This window comes from Lissotriton helveticus, chromosome 1_2, assembly GCF_964261635.1.
Source record: "Lissotriton helveticus chromosome 1_2, aLisHel1.1, whole genome shotgun sequence".
NCBI classification, from domain to species: domain Eukaryota; kingdom Metazoa; phylum Chordata; class Amphibia; order Caudata; family Salamandridae; genus Lissotriton; species Lissotriton helveticus.
Window position 1 is genome coordinate 9,090,902 of NC_136058.1, and position 20,757 is coordinate 9,111,658.

Consider the following 20,757-nt stretch of genomic DNA (forward strand, 5'->3'; position numbering starts at 1 on the left):
ATACGAAAGTTACTGATATCATTTCCCAAGGTAATGATCTAGCAGATCGAACAGCCAAGCTTACAGCTCAGACACCAGCCATTCCAGTTAACAAGACACAGACATTCATTCCAGAACAGACTACATGTATGACAGTTAAGGACCCTACACAAGATGTCATAGACATACAGTTACATGCTACTCCTGAAGAAATCAAGAAATGGTCCGAACAAGGAGGGGTCCAGACAGATCAGGGATGGGTGACGAAGGGAAAAGCCACATGGTTTCTCCCCGACTCTATGGTTCAAGTCATTATTAATACCGCACATAGTCCAGCACATCTAAGAGAAAAAGCCATGTTAGACAGTATCCAGAACCTTTGGTTCAACAAGCACTTACGAGCTGCAGCCAAGCAGAAAGTCCGCACTTGTATGATATGTTGCCAGTTCAATCCAGGTAAAAGTGTCCCGGTGGAACAAGGTGGATTCCAGCCTCCTGACCACCCTTTTGAAGTCCTCCAGATGGATTATATTCAGATGGAGCGATGTCGAGGTTTCAAATATGTTCTCGTAGTTGTATGCGCTTTGTCCAGGTGGACAGAAGCATATCCAGTTCCAGACTACACAGCTGCGACCACTGCCAAGCAGTTGGTTCGTGAATTCTTCCCCCGTTATGGACTCCCTAGGGTCGTGTATTCTGATAACGGCCAGCCATTTTCATCTGAGCTAATGAAGCATGTTTCCCTTTTGTTAGGGTACCAGTGGAAGTTCCATTGTGTGCGCCATCCTGAAGCAGCCGATCTCGTAGAGAGACATAATCAGACCCTGAAAATTCGAATTGCTAAGATATGTCAAGAGAAAGGTGTAGACTGGCTAGTTGCCCTGCCAGTTGCTTTGTTCTTTATGCGCATGGTCGCACACTCCAGATCAGGTCTGTCCCCTTATGAGGTCGTATTCGGCCGCCCCCCAAACATGTGGGGTACACCTAGACCCCGCAGTATTACAGATGTTTCCAGTAATATGCTGACAGATTACCTAGCTTCCTTGATGTCTGCCCTACACTCTTGTCGTTCACAGGTTGCCGCCCCATTTCCAGACAACACTGAAGTGAAACCGCATGAGGTCATCCCCGGGGATCTCGTTTTGGTCCGGAATTTTGATCGTTCAAGTCCGCTGGAGCCCCGTTGGAAGCAACCTCAACTAGTCCTTCTGACCACCCGCACGGCCGTGAAGTTGGAAGGCCGTAAGGGTTGGGTCCATCTGTCTCATGTCAAGAAATTTCACGGACTCAGAAACAAGACTTTTAATGACATTTCTACAGACATTTCCATTTCAAAGGACTACCTGAAACCAGACTCTAAATCAGACATTCATTCAAATCCAGAACTAATAATTCCTCTGTTAGAGAGAACTCCGCAGCAGGAGTATAAATTAAAACTCCGGTCTAGTAAAATAAGTCAGCCAGTTTAATTGTCTAAGTCCCCCTCGGGTGAAACGGTTAGACAGGTATCTGACATGTATGAGATAGACCCCCATAGTGAGAGAGTTAGTCAAAACTCTATCCGATGTATCGTTTTTCTAAGTTTTCTATTGTTTCTAAGTTTGATGGTTACCTGCACAAGTTATGCATTGCATTTATGTTTTCCAATTTCTCATGTAAATAAGTTTCCTAATGCTACAGTAGAGCACACGTTTAGTGATCTGCCTCCTCACGAGTTATCCTATCGTCTTGCTATGAGAAATAACACATTCATCAGAATGTTACACTATTCACACCAGACCAGCAATGCCACTAATTGTTGGGTGTGTGGTCGACTCCCCCCTTTCCAGACACCGAAGGGAGTTCTGCCACTCTTTCCTTATCCGTTTTCACATAATGGTTCGTGTGGAGCATGGTCCATGTTAACGTCATCCTCAAATGATATGTCCCTTCTGAATAGAACATGTTTTCCAGACAAGCAAGGTCTCTCCCATAGAACAGGGTTAGATCTAGAAAATTAAGTTTATAATTTAGGTAATTATTCTTCGAATTTTATGGTCCTGAATGTTCAGTCTGATACTACTCCAGACTTACCTGCTATTTCAGTACTACCAGTCAAAGGCAAATTATGTGTCAGAAATAATGGTTCCGCACATGTAGGACATAGTGATTGTACTACTACTGTCGAGTATAGTGACAGTGGGAAATCTATTTTCAAAGCTTCACGTCATTCTTATTTTGTTTGTGGTCAGACCGCATATGTTCGTCTGCCCCTCGATTGGGATGGAACATGTTACATCGCCTTCCTACTGCCACCAGTTTTCCTAGCCCCATCTGATTATCATAGAAACACACATCTAGTACACGTCAGACATAGAAGGGAGATCGAGTCCCCAATTGTCGATCAAACTGAAACTGCTCTAGAACAGTATCAAGACTTTAATAAAGGTTTCTTCTTCTTTATAGGACCTGTCCAGAATAGTAAGCTAATATGTAGATTAACCAGAACCCTTGAAGCAGTAGTGAATGAGACTACTTCTGCTCTAGGTAACTTAACCGAAGAGCAATCTGCTATGAGATTTGTCGTGCTCCAAAATCGTCTCGTTCTTGACGTCATACTGGCCGATAGAGGAGGAGCATGTAGAGTCATCGGATCTAGTTGCTGCATTTTCATTCCTAATAACGCGCCGTCTGTTTATTCAGCTATAACCAGACTTCATAAAATTGCCCATCAGTTACACCAGAATCCAGGCACCTGGACATGGTCCGGTTGGCTCTGGAGTATCATATCTGCCTGGGGATGGAAAGTATTGTCATTTCTAGGTATTGCAGTAGCGATCATATTCAGTTGCTGCCTCTGTATACAATGTGGCCCTGCGATTTGCGGCATTTGTGCTACCTCTTGTATTCCTAGTCCTAAGTCCCGTTCCAAGACAATTCGAGACGAGCAAATGATGCTGTATGAAATGATAGATGGTATCATGAATATTGATGTTTCCTGATGGAAACGTAGGGCACAAGGAGGGAATGTGGAAAAGTACATTTTGCCATGTTATATGTGCCTACGTGTTCCCCATCTTATGTTATATGTGCATGATCGATATGCATGTATTCCCCTCTGATCGATTAAAGACGCAATTACAGTTGTGTCCATCTCTAGTATGCCAGTTTCCAGTTTTCGTGAATATAACGAATATCAGGCCTATGTAAAGCTACGTTGCCACGTTTCACAGTGTGCACGTTAATTCACTGAAAAGTCCCCGTTTCTAGGCCTCAAAAGGGCCCGGACTCAGATTCAGCTCCTGTTTCCTGAACCCTCTCCGAGGAGCAATACAGCCCCCACCTGTATCCCTGACCCTTAGCTTACTTCATGCCTCGCAGTGCCCGACTCGGCCTGGCTCTGCCTCTCAGTCTGCCAAGAGTATGTTATGACTCTAGTTATCAGTCCAGCCCTCCTTCTCTGCATTCCTAAGCTACTGAATCGCATCAATAGTTTCCGTCATGGTCTAGCCTTTATGTCTCCATGTAAGAGAAATACTGTATTAATATTCATAGAATATTCCTCGCACACACACTACATATAGGATTATGCATGCACCAGTCTTAATGTCTGTTAGCCTTTGCCCTGATAACTTTTGGATTCTATCAACATGTTCCCTAAACACTAGATACTAGATAGGCTTTAGGTACATGTCGCCCTGACACTCCAGACTTTTCGTCTCCTCTTCTAGCACAGAAGTCATAGCCCCCAGTCCTCCTGGTAACACGTCATTGCCAGTTTGTGCGCACCACTAGGTTAGAGGTCCCAGCTGCTCAGGTAGCCCCCTCCATGTTTCCGCCCCTTTTATGACATATTCTGTTACGTTTGCATCACATGTCTATGTATACGCCCTGTACACACCTCTTGTTACACCCACTTTATGCCTTATCTTTCGCGACTGCTACAAACTCCGCCTACTGCTACGCCTACTGTATTGACTGTAATGTAAATGTTTTAACTATATATACTTGTGCACTGTTATTAAAAGTTAGAGCGCTCCTTTGTCCCTGCCCCAGGCAGCTGCCATCCCATTCCCGTACAGGCTGTCCTGTTCCAGTCCTTTATGCTTAATTAAAGCCTGTCAACTCCAGCTACCTCGAATCTTGACTCTTATTTATTGAGCTACCTGTTTATTAATTATAGTCAAAAATAGAACCGGTAATTAATTATTTATTTACCACAGTCATCTGAAAAATATGCTTGGAAACGCCCTTCACCTTAAACAATGCATTTTGAGATTGTGCACCTCCTGAAAAGAAGCTATGTAACAGGACATACTCTTTTTCTCCTTCCTGAAGGCCACGAGGCAAAGTGCTTTCACAATGTTAAGGGTTCAGGATGTAAATTATTTTCCACTGGTTTATTGTAATTTTATAGGCCTCAGGAATTCTTTCTAAAATCTGTAAATGATGAATGATATCCAGATGTATTGGTTTATTTGAACATGTATGAATATATCAATGAGGCAAATTATTCAACATATTAACTTAATTTTGGTTCATTATCTCATTATAATTGCATTATATCCTGTCTTGCGTACATCGTCTATTACTTCTGTTTAAACACCTGGACTTCATAAAGGAGACAATTGTCTAACTGAAAGTCTTTTTTTCCTAAATGATGGTTTTGAGAAATTGGTTTGTTGGTTGACAGGGTTGTTAGCCCTGGTCAAGCAACAGCCACAATCCCTGTCAGGGTGAACCACAAAAAGTCACTAAATTAACCTGTGCTTAAATCTCTAGTATCTTGGCACAAAGCCAGGCTTAACTTAGAGGCAATGTGTAAAGTATTTATGCAGCACACAAACAGTAATGAAGTAATAAAGTAAAAACACACCACAAAATAGTCACACTCCAATTTATAAATAATAGAGTACATTTTAATAAATCTAAAATCCAATCAATAGAACCGAAGTTATGAATTTTTAAAGTTTTTAATAAAAAGTAGTGCCTTTGATATTAAAGCACCAACTGCGTACATCCAGTCACTCGAGACTTGGTCAAAATCGAAAGGCTGACTGCGAAGGAGCATGGTTCTGATACAAATAGTGGTTCAGGCCTCTTCAGCGAAAACCTTTAGACGTTGAAGTTTAGATTAGTGGGGCAAGTTCATTTATGAACTAAAACACATATCTATGTCTATATATATAAATATAGATATGTGTGTTAAAAAAATAAAAATCAAATCTCCAGTTTACATGAGTCATAAACAATGTAATAATTATTTTTCAATTAAAAATAGTGGTTATTTAATTATTACTTAATTACCTTCCCACTCTATCCCCTACAAACCCAACAACCTGCTACACAACTATACACTGCTATTAGCACTTAAATTAAAATTCTAAATCACTTAACATTGCAAACTATATTTTAAAAAAATAATAACAGTTATATTAATAACAATAGTATCACATACACTTAATTTGATCTAAAACACATTAGAATAATTAAAAAACAATATTTTACAACTATATTATTGAAAATGATATTAACAACAATTTTACTTACCTTAAAAAAAGGATATTTTTCACAAGATTTTAATGTATCACAATATTTTTCTTCAAATATTTTTAGCTCCTGATATTTACTTCTTTATATTTTGTCTAAATGCCTTCTCTTTGATGTGGTTGAGGTTTCCTGCTTCCCCTGTCTTTGCTCCAAGCTGCTTGCATGAACAGTGCAGGGGTGACAAGTCCTTTGTGCGAAGAGCACAGCCTATTCAGTTGCAAGTCGGGCTGTGCCCAGCTCCACTCTCCCATCTTGAAAGTTGCTCCAAACACACCCAATCCATCTATAGTGTGGCTGTCTGGGAAAAATAAACATTATCCAACTGCCAACTACACCCAGTCACTTGACCTAGGATAGGCTGCTGGTACAAAATAGTTTAGAGCGGGAAAATTCCAACTTTCAAAAAGTGGCATTGTCAAAATTACAACTTAAAATCTGACTTTACCATTAGAGAGGATTTTTAATTACAATTTCTCAGACACCAAACACGAAATGCTCACCTGTTCCCATTGAAATGTTAGCACTTATTAAATGTAATAAGACAACTCAATATTATCATTTGAGAGGTAGGCCTCACAGTAGTGAAAAATTAATATAAGAGTTTTTCACTACCAGGGCATGGAAAACTTAAACGTACATGTTCAACCTTTTAATTACAAATCATCCTGCCCTATAGGCACATTGGATTCAACAAGTGCTGCACGCCGACTAGTAGTATTTCATTTACAGGCCCTGGATATATGGTTTACCACTCTACAAGGGACGTATATGTAAATTAAATATGACAATCAAGTGTAAGCCAATCTTACCATGTTTAAGTGACAAAGCACAAGCACTTCATCACTGTTTAGCAGTGGTAAAGTACACAGAGACCTAAGGCCAATAAAAACAAATTCCAGTAAAAAGCAAAGGGTAAAGCCAAATGTTTGGGGGAAGAAAGCCCTAAGTCTGACCAGTCTAACATGTGTCTCATCCGCAGCTGAGAGAAGAGAGAACTACCCAACCTCTTGGTAGTTCTCATTTCTAAGGTGGAAGAACCTGGACAGACCATAAGTATTGTAGTGGTCTGACCCAGGACCATGTTCCACCATGAAGTCCATTCTCCTTTAGGGCGATGGACCACCTCAACAGTTTTGAATTCTCCCCCTTCATCTGCATGAGCCATCCGAGGGCCTGTGATCTGTCTGAACCCGGAAGTAAGTCACAAACAATCATATGCTCAGTATCTTCAGTTCCCAGACCAGAGCAAAAGCTTCCCAATCAATAACACTCACCCTCTTTCACTGGGAAGTAGCTTTCTAGAGATGAAAGCTACAAGTTGGTCCAGGCCCTCCTGCCAATTCCTGCTTCCTGTCCAACTGGCAACTACACCCAGTCATGCAATATGGTCTCCAAGAAATCGTAATGGCATCATGCAGTGGCTGACTGCCTTAGTCTGAAGGCCAGTCAAATAACATACTTGCCCTGTGAAAGGAAGTCCATCATTTACCATTGATGGATATCTACAACACAGGTCTTCCTGGTTTTTAGTGTAACCAAGAACAGATATGTGGATCAACAGGTACCACGAAGCATCTTCAGTACAAAAATGTACACTCCATAAAAAAAGGTTGCGAAATGTAGATTGTAAATATAAGGCTATACAACAAATATGTGCTTGAATGCCATACACCTACTTTGACTATAAATTGCTTCCCCTGAATATGCTGGAATCAGAATAGTAATGTAACCCAGTTGTACAATCACTGAGACGTAAGACGGACAGGATTTAGAACATTTTTATAGTTCAATATTTTCAGTGGTCTTTATTGTCTGCAGTATGTATTTGGGTGTTTTAGTTTTTATAGCATATACTTTGTAGGTTAGTATTTCACATCCAATTTCTGCCACTGATGCCCACAATCTCCTTTAGTTGATTGTCATAGCAGTGGCGCTGTCATGCCTGAATTGCCCTCCCCAAATAGAGTTGGTGATGACATGCTTAAAGATGGTGGACTCATTAATTGATGCAGTATGAGTACCATAGGAAATCTGAAGTGTTTTAACGCTCACTGCTTTAAGACCTATTTATTATCTCAACAGTCTATCATTCCCCCTCCTTCATTGGTGCATGATAACCAATGCACAGGGTTTGGCAGAGGCACAATTCTCAGTTTGACATTGCTTTACAGACATAAAAGGCAAATACTTATTTGTAACATATGTCAATGTTAGATAAATCATTACAAGTCTTTTAGGTTATTATCACCAAGAGAGGATCCTCCTATTTGGCCTGCGACCCTAGGGAGTTCATTAAGTCTTAAGTCCAATGGCAGGCGGCCTGCACAAAAACCTTATCTGTTTGAAAATGTTCCAGATTTCCAAAGAGTTGTCACCTCACCAGTAATGCTCACCAAATTGTACAGCAAGGAGGGACATCCCGGCAGGACCGGACTACCCATAGTGGGCACCGGGCGTTACCCTGGGGGCCGCCAGGCTGGGGACCGATATTGGGCCCCTGGGGGGGCGTTTTTGTTACTGGGCCGGCAGTATCGGGCCCCTATAACAAAATCGGTGGAAACCCGCCCTAGTAACCGGCTTGGCCGCAACACTCCTGCTTCCCGCATTCCCCCATCCGGCCAAGCAGTTTGCCCGGGCCGGTTTCAGTTCCCAGTCCGGCCCTGCATCCAAGCACCTCTTTTGACTTCACCATATGTTATTGTCATTCCTACATGTTGTCTGTTAGACCTGGCATCCTTGGCATATGGTTCCTTCTGTCTTTTTGCCTCTACCTCCTGTATTTATGACTGTATGCTGGGCTTCATTTTTGCTGGTGTTTGAACACTGGGCACTTTACCACTGCTGATCAATGCTAAAGTGAAAGTGCTCCATGTGTTAAAAATGATTGTGACTGGCTATCCATGATTGGTATATTTGATTTACTGGTATGTCCCCAGAAAAGTGCACACTGTGTGCCCAGCGACTTGTACATCAAATGCCACTAGTGAGCTTGCAGCACTGATTGTGTCACTCACGTGTAGCCCTGCAAACCTTTTCTCAGGCCTGCCACTGCAGTCTCTGCAAGTGCAGTTTTAAATTGACATGTCAAACTACCAAGTGCACTGCCAGGCCCAAGCCATTTTTTTTATTACATGTAAGGAGGGAGCCCCATGGGCAGGGCACAGTGTATGTGAAAGGTAGGACATGTACTGGTGCGTTTTACGTGTCCTGATGGCGAAATACTGCGAATTTAGGTTTTGCTATTGCAAGGACTATCTCTTTCATAGGGTATCTTTGGAGATGCCTTGTAACCATTTACAAGTGCAACTTTCAATTGGGACGAGATAGAGATTTGGAGTTTGGGTTCCCTGAACTCAGGATTTAAAGACACATCTTTCTGTGGAGGTGTTTTTAAATGGGGTGTCTGAAAATGGCACTTTTAGAAAGTGGGCATTTTCTTGCTTTACCATCTTGTACCTCTGCCTGCCTGTGGAATCCACGTCTGGTTTAGACTGACAGGATTGTTTGTGCATTCACTCTAGGCAGTCACACAAAGGGAGCTGGGGTGTGCCTTGCATATCCTGATTGCCCATCACCAGGCTGATGGTCCTTCCCGAGCTAGAGGGGTGGAAGGAGTTGTCACTGACACCTAAATAGGACTGTGAATGTCCATTCACAATGCTGTCTCCACCCCCCTGTGGAGTGTCTTAAACCAGGTCAGGACAAGGCAGGATCTGTGCACTACAAAGACTATCCTTTGAAGTATGCCTACATCAAAGGCAGAAAGGGGTATAAATATTTGACCTGTAACCCCACATCTTCTGAATAGTTCTGGACTGAGGAGTCTGCTGGGAAGATGAGCTGAAGAGCGGTCAGGAGGAGTATTGCCCCCTTGCAGTGTTGCTTTGCTAGGTTAGCCTGCAGTTGCTGCTTGTATCTGTGAGCAGTGAAATAACTGGACGTTGCTTTCTGGAATCCTTCTTTCCATGTTCTCTAAGGGCTTGTGTGTGCTTGCCTCCTGTTAGAAGTCTCAGGGCCATCAAAGACTTCATCTGCAGCTCCCTGAATTCCTCTGCTGGGAGTTTTGACCTACCAAGTGGTGCCAATTCCAGGTCTGGGCCCTTGCAGGTGGTTTTGCTGCTTTAAGAGCTGAAAATCCATACATCGCCCTTGAGCACCGTTTTTCCTGCTGCAAGCTTGCTGTGGGCCTGAAAAACGAACGCATCACCGTTGTGTGGCTGAAAAATCGATGCAGCGCCTGTTCCCGGCTGGAAGAACTTCAGCAACCCGATTCCAGAGCATTGTGTCTCTGATGTTCGAGACTCCTGCTCCAACTTCGACGCCGGCCCTGCTGTGCGGCTGAAGAAATTGAATCATCACCTACCCGCAGATGGAAGAAGCGATGCAGCGCCTGTTTTGCCCAGCAACTTGGATTTTCCACGCATCGCACCCGTGCAGCAAGTTTCACTCGCATCGCCGAGCAGTAAGGAGACTCTTTCGGAATTTGACGCATTGCTTCTCCTCGCATTAAGGAATTGATGCAACACTTCTCCCACATGCAGCATTGCTGTGTTTTCTGATGCTTCCCTCCTTAGCGGCTGTTTTCAGTCTTGGATTTTGACACATCAAAGGTACTTTGTGCTAAAAATCAACGTATCCATAGAGTTCAATGGACTGAATTGCTTAAAGTGATATCTTGAGTTGTGTTCGTTGGATTTTTGTCGTTTCAGTCTTGTTTTGCTTAGATAAAGCTTGGTTACTTTTCTAAACTGGTGTGGTGTCCATTTGTAGTGTTTTCCCTGTATTACTCAGTGCTTTATGTGCAAATGCTTTACACATTGCCTCTGAGATAGGCCTGATTGCTCGTGCCAAGCTACCAAGGGGGTGAGCAGGGGTTATCTTGTCTTGGGTGTGTAACTCCCTTACCCTGACTAGAAAGAAGGGTCCCTACGTGGACAGGACGCCTACCACTGCCAACTGGAGACCCCCATTTCTAACTTTGTCAAATCTACTTGAGGTGGGCAACAAATACAGGTGGTGTTATCTCACTTACAATGTATTCTGTGTTGATTCTACATCACAGTTTTTAGAGACTGTTGTTAGAAGATGCAGCACGGATATTTTTGCTTTTCACAGCTGTGCTTGTCAGAAACCTATGGATTTGCTTATGGGAATTAGGTGCAGAGTGGTGTAGCAGGTATTTTGCACTATCTGGCAAAACCAATTGGTAATAAGGAGTTTCGGACTCTGATTCCGCACTAGAGATGTCTTGCCCATTGAGTGGAGGGTGACTGAAGTTAGACATGGAAGAAATGCACCATACCTAAGCCCTCCTAGTGGAGTTTGCATATGGTTCCTCATTCTGGAGAGTGAATGATTATAACTGAGCCTGCAAAACCTGTAGATTCAGAAACCCTCCACAGTCAAGTAAGTGCCACGGGACATGACACAGCATGTGATCTGCAAAATGAAAAATAGGGAAAATAGTGCTGCCATATCTGGACGAGAAGAAACTTTAGGCTGTACTTTAAACATTCTTGAACAAGGGAGTGTAACAATTCACTGATGTAATTTTTTTTGAATAGAGAAAACAACAATCCTTAAGCAGTGTCACTGCAGAGTCCAATGCAAACAGCCCTTGTTTCATTCCATCCTAGGAATGCACTGCTTTCTCTAAGAGTGAGGCACGTTGGCATGCAAAGGCCATGGTTTGGGGTTCAGTCCATCTCCTGACAGGATGAAAGCTCTAGAAAAATAGGGTGATATTTCTTGGGACCCATACATTGATGATGTGACATAGTTAGCAGATCCGCATTTATTTCATGGATATATAAGGAGTAGGTCAGCTTCCAAACCTGAGCTAACCTGAAGCCTGGAAAGTTGAGGAACCAAGAATGGTGTCTCGCTGGAAGACTACTTAGTGAATGTCATTATTTTTCCCCTCTCCTAGGGTCCTAGTTCCACCCACAAGCTGATTTGTAGCTCAGAGTGGCGAATTCACCTCCTGTTCCAGCTGAATATAAAAAATCCTTTGGGGCATCTTTGAAGATAAGTAACAAGGAGAGAAGCAGGCACAAGAGCAGAGGCTGGTTGTGGAAGCCGGGAAGCTCCATGTTTTGGGGGCCGAGAATGATGCATGGTTGGGGTCCACTGTAATCCCAGGGAAGCCTCATCCTGCCATGGTGCCCTTTTAGCTTCTTGGCAGCAGCATAAGATTGGCCACTATCATACAGAAAGAGATGAACACCAGCCCGGACGCCCTGATAAAGGACACTTTGAAATGGAAGGCTGTTCTGCACTCAAGTTCTGCGATCAAGTATGTCAGTTGATTTCCTATGGGTAGATTAGGCAATCTAGCTTCCGACCCACATCAGGGAAAATATGTCTACCAATTGGAATTTTCTTTTGATGCTAAGGATGTCACATATCTATAGCAGCTATGAAAGCCTTGTACCATGGTCCATTTCTCTATCCATGAGTGCAAAATGGTGCCTACCCTAATACAGTCATACTCCAGACGGCAGTGAACAGAGTTGGGTTATAAAGGTTAACATGTGGTGCTGGAATCTTTGAAGAATGTGTGACTATAAGACAGTACCTCCCGCCTGATCCGCGTACCCCTTGAATAAAACGACCAGTGGGAAATCTACTGAGAACAGAACGAAGACAGGTGAGCGCATTAGGCCTCACGTTGGTGCATGGAGTGCATGCACAATAAAGAAGTAGAGATAATATAATGGTAAAATAGCCCTGATGAAGGCCCCAGACCCACGTGGGCTTCTAGCGGGAGCCGAAACATAATGGCACAGCAAAAGGGGTACAGCTGAACAATCATATTCAGTAAAATCCGACAAGTTCAAGTTTTTATTCATACCCCAGGTACTCTCCAAATAAAGCATAGCGTTTGGGTATACCTTGAGGTACTTTTAACAATCACTCATCTGGGCTTATCCAGTTTCTTTATCTAACAACTCCTATTCCATCTATGGTTGAGTCCAGCCAGGTAGTATCATCTTATACAAGTGTGGATAAGGCGGGCCAATGATGAAGCATGTCACAATAAGTGAGTGAGGCGTCTACTCCAATATCTTTGGATACCCTTATAGGATAATGCAGGGGGAAATTACCACATCCTGACAGAGTTAAAAAAAAGCCCAGAGTCCCCCAGGAGAATTCTCAAGGCAGCGGTTGCTTATATGTGATAAGATACTCCAGACCAGTGCCTCAGCTAGTAATGCCCTGGCCCTCAGGGAGCTACCCTGATTGGCGTCTAGGTGCCTTCCTCCGTTGAAGACACCGAGAATGGGACCACACCGCATGCAGCCCTGCCTGAGCACGTCCAAACTGGAAACACTTTCTTTGACATGGGGGCTGACCTCAGGATCACATTACATTGAACTGAGTGGAGGTCTGGTTTCCTAAAGGACATAATGCTGAAGAAACTACCTACCATGGTATGGAGCTGGTCTACTCTACACTGACTTGACCATGGACTGGGAGGAGAGAATGTGGAAAAGGGTATGAGATCTCTCTTGCCACTTTTCAAAGAACTCGCCCTCATAGTGGTATATCTTCGTAGTTCAACATGGAAGAATCTAATATTAAAGTCATTCTATAAATATTGTGCTAACCACGATCTGGTTTCTATTTTCTAATGGATTCTCTGATTTTAAGGAAATATTGACAGTATTTCTGTACATTTTAGATAACAGCATCGACAGGTAATGCTAAAACAGTTTTGCTAGTTTACACTGTGCACCAAAGTGCATGATTTTGGGGAGAGCGAAATTATAATTCTTCTCTAAATTCCATTTTTGTATATTTTATATTACTTTAAACTAATAGTGTAAACGATGAGTAATACATTAACACACATTGCTATAATTGTAACTTGCTAAAAAAAAACACTTGTTGGAAAGCAGGAATGCTGACCGAATGTTAAAAGTTCTTGTCTCGCCGTAACCCATTTGTGCTCCAGAAAAATGTTTTCCCCTTTGGTGCACAATGTATAATTCATCATTACAGACGGGGGTGTGAGCTTGTGCAGAGTCATAGAAATTGCTGTTCTCTTTTATAGTTTAGATGCCCTTTGCTTGTCAAAGCAAGTTGTGCTAGCTGGGCGATTGGTTTTCACATGGGATAAGCCTGACTGCTCTTCCAAGCTACCAAGGGGGTGAGCAGGGGTTGTCTTGGGTGGGTAACTCCCTTACCCTGACTAGAGTGGTGGGTTCTACCTGGCTTAGGTGCATACCCTAGCCAACCAGGAACCCCATTTCTAACAGTTTCCATCAACTGCTATTTTTAAAAATGCACAAAATGCTGCTGTCCTGTAGCTCAATATTATCCCATAAATTAATGCAGTGCTTTTTCCTTTCAGTTTCTATGTTTGAAGAATATTCGAACATTCCTGTCATCCTGTTGTGAGGTTTTTGGAATGAAAAAGAGTGATCTTTTTGAAGCATATGACTTGTTTGACGTTCGTGACTTTGCAAAGGTAAATGAAAATACATTTTCTAAATGTTTTTATTTGTTTGATGCTAACTGTTAGAGTTTGCAGTTGCTAGACAGTAGCAAATCAGTAGCAACACTCATCATGGATCTTGGTGGGATCATATGACACTGATCATCTTGGACTGGAAATATTTTCCAAATTAGTCAGGTGATGAATATTGTGTAAGGATCAGAGAATGCTGATAACAGTTTATTTCTTTTTGGGTGACCGAAATTACTGGCCATTCCATATAAAGCCATCTCTACAGAAGGCCAGACATAATATACAACCCTTTCTACATTCTCAGAGACACCCAACTCTTTCCATACAGGTCATACTACAAACACACCCGGGTAGGACAAACAAGGCGTTTGATGAGCAGGATGATTTCTTTAATATTCCACAATATGTTGTCAGGAAAATTTGTACATCTTATAGAGGAAGACACATCTATAACTCCTTCTTTAATATAGGTTATCGATAGCAATATAGAAGACAAAGGGCTAATCAGTCAGCAGAATACACATTTTGGACAGTAGGATACAAAGCACTCATTGATTACACTTGGATACATGTATCTAACTTTCATGAATGCTCTAAGTTTCAAGGGATTTGAAGACCGGAGAGTGACCATGAGCCACGGAGCATTTGCTTAAACATGGAAGTTAGTAGGTTTTCAATAGGAAGCTAGAGTGAAGAGTGTAGTGAAGAAGTTAAAAGGAAGAATAGCGTGGAATAATGCCCTATCAGTACGATCAGGGCGGATAATAAAATAATTGAGGCAATGAGAATAATAGTACTGTCAGCTGTACTAGATGAATGTTGGTGGGCTGATTAAAATATCTTATGGGAAAATATGTGGAACTTTGTATCAGCGCCAGCCACATTTGCAAATAAAGGAGACCGTAAAGAGAGTCACATGGATAAATTATTATGTAGTGAAAGAAGACAATAAAGGAAGAAACTAAGAACACTAATAAAAAGAATAATCACTCCAAGAGTATACGAGTACTAAAGCAAGAGTAGAGGAAAAAAAATCGCTCAAATAAAAGGAAGAGAGGCTCGGAAAATTGCCTAGTCATACAGTCAGCAAAAAAAAAATGGGCAATAGTTATAAGTTTTGGTATTTTATAGCGACAGGCCTACAAGATAAGTATAGAGCAGACTATCATCTCCCATGTAGTAAAGGGAAAGATTGTATAACTGCATAATACAGAAATAACCCTGACCACACAATGGTCAGGTTTGTCGAATATAAATTATGAGCCTTACATTAGTACATCAAAATCAGTCAAACTTAATGAGAAAGAATAAAGAATCCCAAGCCCGGGGCCAAATTGAATTCCAATAGCAGTAATTAAAACAGATCAAAAAAATTGGAGTAATGCTCTGGCAATATTATTATTCAATCAATCCATTTTCATGCCAAGTGTTACCATCTTGGAAAGTCTTCTGATTGCAGCCATTTTTTTTAAAAAAAAGACCGAAGTCTGAGCCAGGTTGCTACCATCTTATTAAATTGTTAGGTGCAGATGGTAAATTATTTGAAAAGCATCTTCTGACTTTTCTCCATGGGCTGAGGATACGGGGGGCTTATTTTGATATATATTTTGTATTTGACCCCAATTCTCAACAAAGATGATGGCGATCCACCGAGATTTGATAAAAAGAAAATTTGGCACTTAAAATATGCTGGTGACTTGGTTTTAATATCAAAGACTCAGAATGGTTTACAAAGACTGCTAACACGTCTAAGAGATTTTCACTTGGAGAATGACCTCTTTAATATTTATAATAAAACAAAAATCATGTCTTTTGGAAACCCAGAAGGTGGATTTATGTGGCAAGTTGAGCAAATAATAGAGCAAGTGACAGAATATTAAGGGTTACCATTGATCTAAAATGTTCATGGGTGTCATATTTAGAGCGGATTAAGAATAGAGTCTATTGTGCATTCTGCACATTTATATGGGGGGAGGGGGTGCAATTGGCCCCACGTTAACGGTTGTAAATAGGAAACATTTTCTGGTTCCTTTATATAGAGCTATAGTTTTAAAGCAACAAAAGTTAAATTCCTTGTTTATGAAAATGTGAAAAATTTCCAGCAAATGTTTAAGTTGCGTTAGTACCTCAATTAGAATTTGGATTATTGCATCTAGTCAATTGAAATTATATTATTTGGCCAATTATCTCTGTGAATGTGAGAATGCATTTTTATCCAGCTTGAAAGGCTAGATTAGAATAGATATGGAAAGCAGTCTGAGTACAAGCGTGTTAGTTACAGGAGCCAAGTTGGAGGAGTTATTAAGATACTCCCAGTGCCCAACACAAAAAAAAATAGCTTTAACAGCAAAGCTCTCCAGAAAAACACTAATAAAAGGGAATATGAGAGCGGTTGCATATGAAACATATCTAACAGTGGCAGCATAAGAACTCCCAGTATACTTATCAATCGTTATTAATAAAAAGGCAGATGTACCTTGATTCTGACCTAAGTCTATGGGTAAAAAGTATTTTTTACCTTTTAGGCTCCTTTGTATCCCCTTGTTGCAGTTCAAAGGCTGTTGGAATAAAACTGATGGGCATAGGACTCTGTGTTGCTTTTGCAACTCGTACTCTGACACAATTGGGAATATTCTATGCTTGTTACTCCACCTACAGAATTTAAGAACTAAGTACCTGAAACTACTTTTTGAATAAACGGGTATTAGAACACTTAAAGAGGCAGCTGAGTACTGTTTTGCAGAAAGGACGAATAAACTAATTGGGTGTACGATTAAGTTTATTAAATTAATGCTGGTGCGCTTAAAGAATCCAGGGATTCAATAGAAATAGTTTTTATGCTTTTAATGTTTATAAATGCCTTGAAATAATCTAAACAGATTGTATATGGTGAATGTTGGGGGTACAGTATTGATACATTAGGGATAATTCTCACTGATTATATGAAAATTGAATTATGAACTGATTTTAAGAATGCGTTGGTTAAATAATAATATGTGTTTGCTATTTTAATAAGGAAAATAAATACAATTTTAATGGAATTTGCTGAATTATAATGATTTTTCTGTGGAGATGTTTAATGTATGAGCTATAGAGGAGATTGAGGGTGGCTTATATGATTTACAGTGATTTTTTATAGAAATTGTTCAATAAAGATTTACCTACCTACAAAAACACACTTCTTCAACAAAACATACTGGTCCACTTGTAATCACTCTGGACAGACTAAGACACAATTTTAAGACACAATTTGCATTGTGTGGTGTACTAATAGTAGGTAATAGAACATTACAATTTGTAGTTGATAAACCTATGCAAAGACATTAGTTGATGACACAATTAAAAAAAAGATTAAGGTGGATGAATATTTCTCATAAGATATGATGCATTGAAATGTTAGATAAACTATTATTTGATTTGACTTCTTAAAAGAGACACTTTCTGTTAGTTCAGATGCGTTTGCTCTTTGCAATCTGTAATGTATATCAGCCAGGTTGATGACTATTATTTCCATGTGCATTGCATAACCATGTTATAAGATGTGGAGTAGTACACTCAATAATTTAGTAATAATAAAACAGTTAGCTTTAGTTCGATATTGTGCTGCTCACACAGTAAGCAGGTATATATCACATCCCAAAAGAAAATCCATTCACGTGAAATTTAAAGAAATATAATTACAAAGGGTTACAACCCAGTATTTGCCTCCGCAGAGGACTAAATGTTATGTCTGCTAATTTGCTTGAGTCATTTTAGCAAATAGTCAGATGTATTAGGTCTTATATCTGCCTATTGTCTCTCCTTGTTTAGCTGATTTATTTTCTTTATGTGAAACGTTAGTCAACAGGTGCTGGATCTATCACAGATTTTGAAAATATTCACGGGTGGATAAATTCACATGTAATAACTGTAATGCCCTGATTTAACGTAGTGCAGAATAGTGTGCGTTCTTACCATACCATACACGGTAAATAACATTATCCCAGAGTGAGGTATTTACTAGGAGTTGAAAATACCTTGGATTCACAGTTTGTAACTTGGAAATAAAACAGCACATGCACAATCAATATTAAACACATCAAGTTCCACATTTTAACCTATGTTCAGGCCTTTCCCCCAAATTATTTTGGCAGGGTCGAAAAATGCGAAACTGCGACAATTATCCCACTGTCCGTAGTTGTGATCTCTGTGTATACACCTGTTGGCACAGGCATCAACATTTAGCCCTGTTTTGGGATTAGGATCTAAATTGGAATCATTCCCTGTTGCTCTGGTATAAATGTTGCACTAATGGATGGATGATAGAACCTCCTGCTCTACACTAACAGGCTACATTCCATTTTTTTCTGCAAATGTATGAATAGTAGTTATTTTTAGTATCCTGCTCAATCTTTTGTGGTTTTAATTGCTTTCCCTAATGTAATTTTCAGCATATGTCTTACATTGCCATCATCTCGGTCAGCAATAATTATAAGTGGTTCCCCCTAAATTGTTGGCTGTAAATTGACTCGAAATTCAGTATCTGTTTTGTAAGAGTCTGACTCAGTATTTTTGCCTTCTTTTAAGCGGCAACCAGTTAGAATGTTTAGCTTTAGCAGACACTTTATGATTATATACAGATTTATCAATGTAAACTCATTTTCGTTGGACTGCTATATATCTCTAAATTGACCATCGTTTTTTGCAAGGAGTCAATTATTTTTCAGTCTGGGGGAGGAGTAATATTGCCAATAAATCTGGTGTTATTCCTATAGCAATTTCTTGAATTCCTGTCCAGATTCAGAATCTCTGATATGTTTCCAACCATTTATATTCTGATTCTTTTAATCAAATCTCTCTATATCATGCAGTCCTTCCTAACAGCACTGATTTGTAACTTTAGCGAGGCGTCGGTGGTCTGGTCTCTTTAATGCAATATTTAATTAGGTATCAATTTATATTTCATTTAATTGAGTATGCATTTATAGTTCATTTATTTGGGAGGGAATTTATTTAATTTATTTGCTTATTGATTTAAGTTTGAGGTTACATTTGCATTAATATGAATCTGTTTCTCAAGTGGAGGTGAGTGATGTAATTGGTGAAAACTACTTTTGCAAAGGTGCCACAAGTGAGAATATTCCTATCTGTCCTGCTATGTTGTTAATCCTGTGACACGAAGCTGGGTACCTTTGGGGTGAAAGAGATGAGTGGTCAGTGTTACAGACATGATCTAAGCCTCTCCTTTCCTTTTACAATTCTCCTTCACTTTCCTCCCACTTCCTGGCCCCTTCTGCCCATTCTGCTAGTCCCCTTTGTGCTACTGTATCCTTGGCATTAAGTTGCAGCGACAACTATTAATAATATCTCTTGTGCCTTAAGAATGTTTGATTAAATACTAGGAAATGTACGGGTTTGGTGCAGAAAGCATCACAATCTGCATGTTATGACATATTTTAATGGCTAACCTTGTAATTGAAAGTAATTATTGTCCTTTTGGATCCCCAACCTCGGCTGTGATTGTTACCTCATCCTCCTCTAGGCAAACCATTTGACCATTAGAAGGCAGAAGAGTTTATGTGTCTGCCAGCCCTATTTGCAACCAGGCTTCCAGGAGAAAGAACTAGGACAGACACATGATTTGTGTGCGAAGTTGGACTGGATGAATGGAAAGATTAATGAATCACTCTTTAGCAAACATCTATTTTCTTGTTTGATTACTGTTTTCATCTTGTGTTACCTTAGCAGTTGACAGTGATTTGGGGGCAACCGCTGACAAGGCCATTACAATAATGGTTGCCTGAAATGAACAAGCCTGTAACATAATAACACCAAAAAGTGATTTGTAGAGTCCCAAAGGGAGAAAGGAAAACATGGCTGCACTATCTATTTGCAAAGCCTGTGCAGTGCTGGGACACATTTGTATGTTCGTTTTATGGCTCCAATTCCTGGATATATCTGATCTAAAGTACCCTCTAGTATACAGCATAAGGATATTGCAAGTCGCCGAGGATTTCCGTGACCATATAGAGGAATAAGTCAGAATGTAGAGTTACTTTGTAAGGTCCTGGAACTCTGAGGTGACTTAAAAACACTTTTTATCATTGCAGAAGGTCTTTTATTCCTTATGATACATGGTCACACCATTAGTCTTCCCACAAACTGCTTAAATCATTGGTGTTGTCCTCTTTCATATGAAAGAGACTGTATGGTTGCAGACATGAAGAATGAAAGCAGAAGCTGGAGTGCGAAATTAAAGACACCAGAAACCAGTCAGTAGTTTGTTGCTAAAAGGTATTAGAAGCAGTTTAATATAAAGCAAACACAAGTAGATGATGGACGGAGCGCTGAAACTTTTCAGACACTCATCCCCAGTCACAGATTTGGGTTTAATCCAATATCGTAAAAATATCTCCTTTCTGCTGATTACTTTTCATTTTATAAAAACAGATCAGAAGTATTAAACGCTAGTTCTCGTTTGCATTGTTTAAATTGCAGCTGTAAATTATGCTTTGTTACTTTGGTTACTGGCTCTGGCAGCTGCCATTATGACATAACAACTCAACTCTAATCTGTTACTTTATTTGAGAAATTACTCATTTCGTTATTACAGGTGTCCAGAAATATCTCAACAAAATGTAATAAGGAAATTAGAGATTGGCTTTTATACAGGGATTGCAGGCTTCCATGTATTATATCTAGGTAAGGGTTGGACGAGATCCCTGTCCAACACTACCTCCTATTTAATAAATTGTCTGCTTGCTTTATTGAACCAAGATATCATCAGAAAAAAGGCA

At 40.4% G+C, this 20,757-nt stretch overlaps 1 protein-coding gene across 1 annotated transcript in view; it reads left to right on the plus strand.

The window, feature by feature from the left end:
* VAV3 (vav guanine nucleotide exchange factor 3) overlaps positions 1 to 20,757 on the plus strand; it is a 1,314,294-nt gene that overhangs the window by 326,074 nt on the left and 967,463 nt on the right. Inside the window, exon 2 of the mRNA XM_078668453.1 lies at positions 13,865 to 13,981. Within this exon, the coding sequence (XP_078524579.1) occupies positions 13,865 to 13,981 (117 nt within the window). The remainder of the gene's footprint in view (positions 1 to 13,864; positions 13,982 to 20,757) is intronic.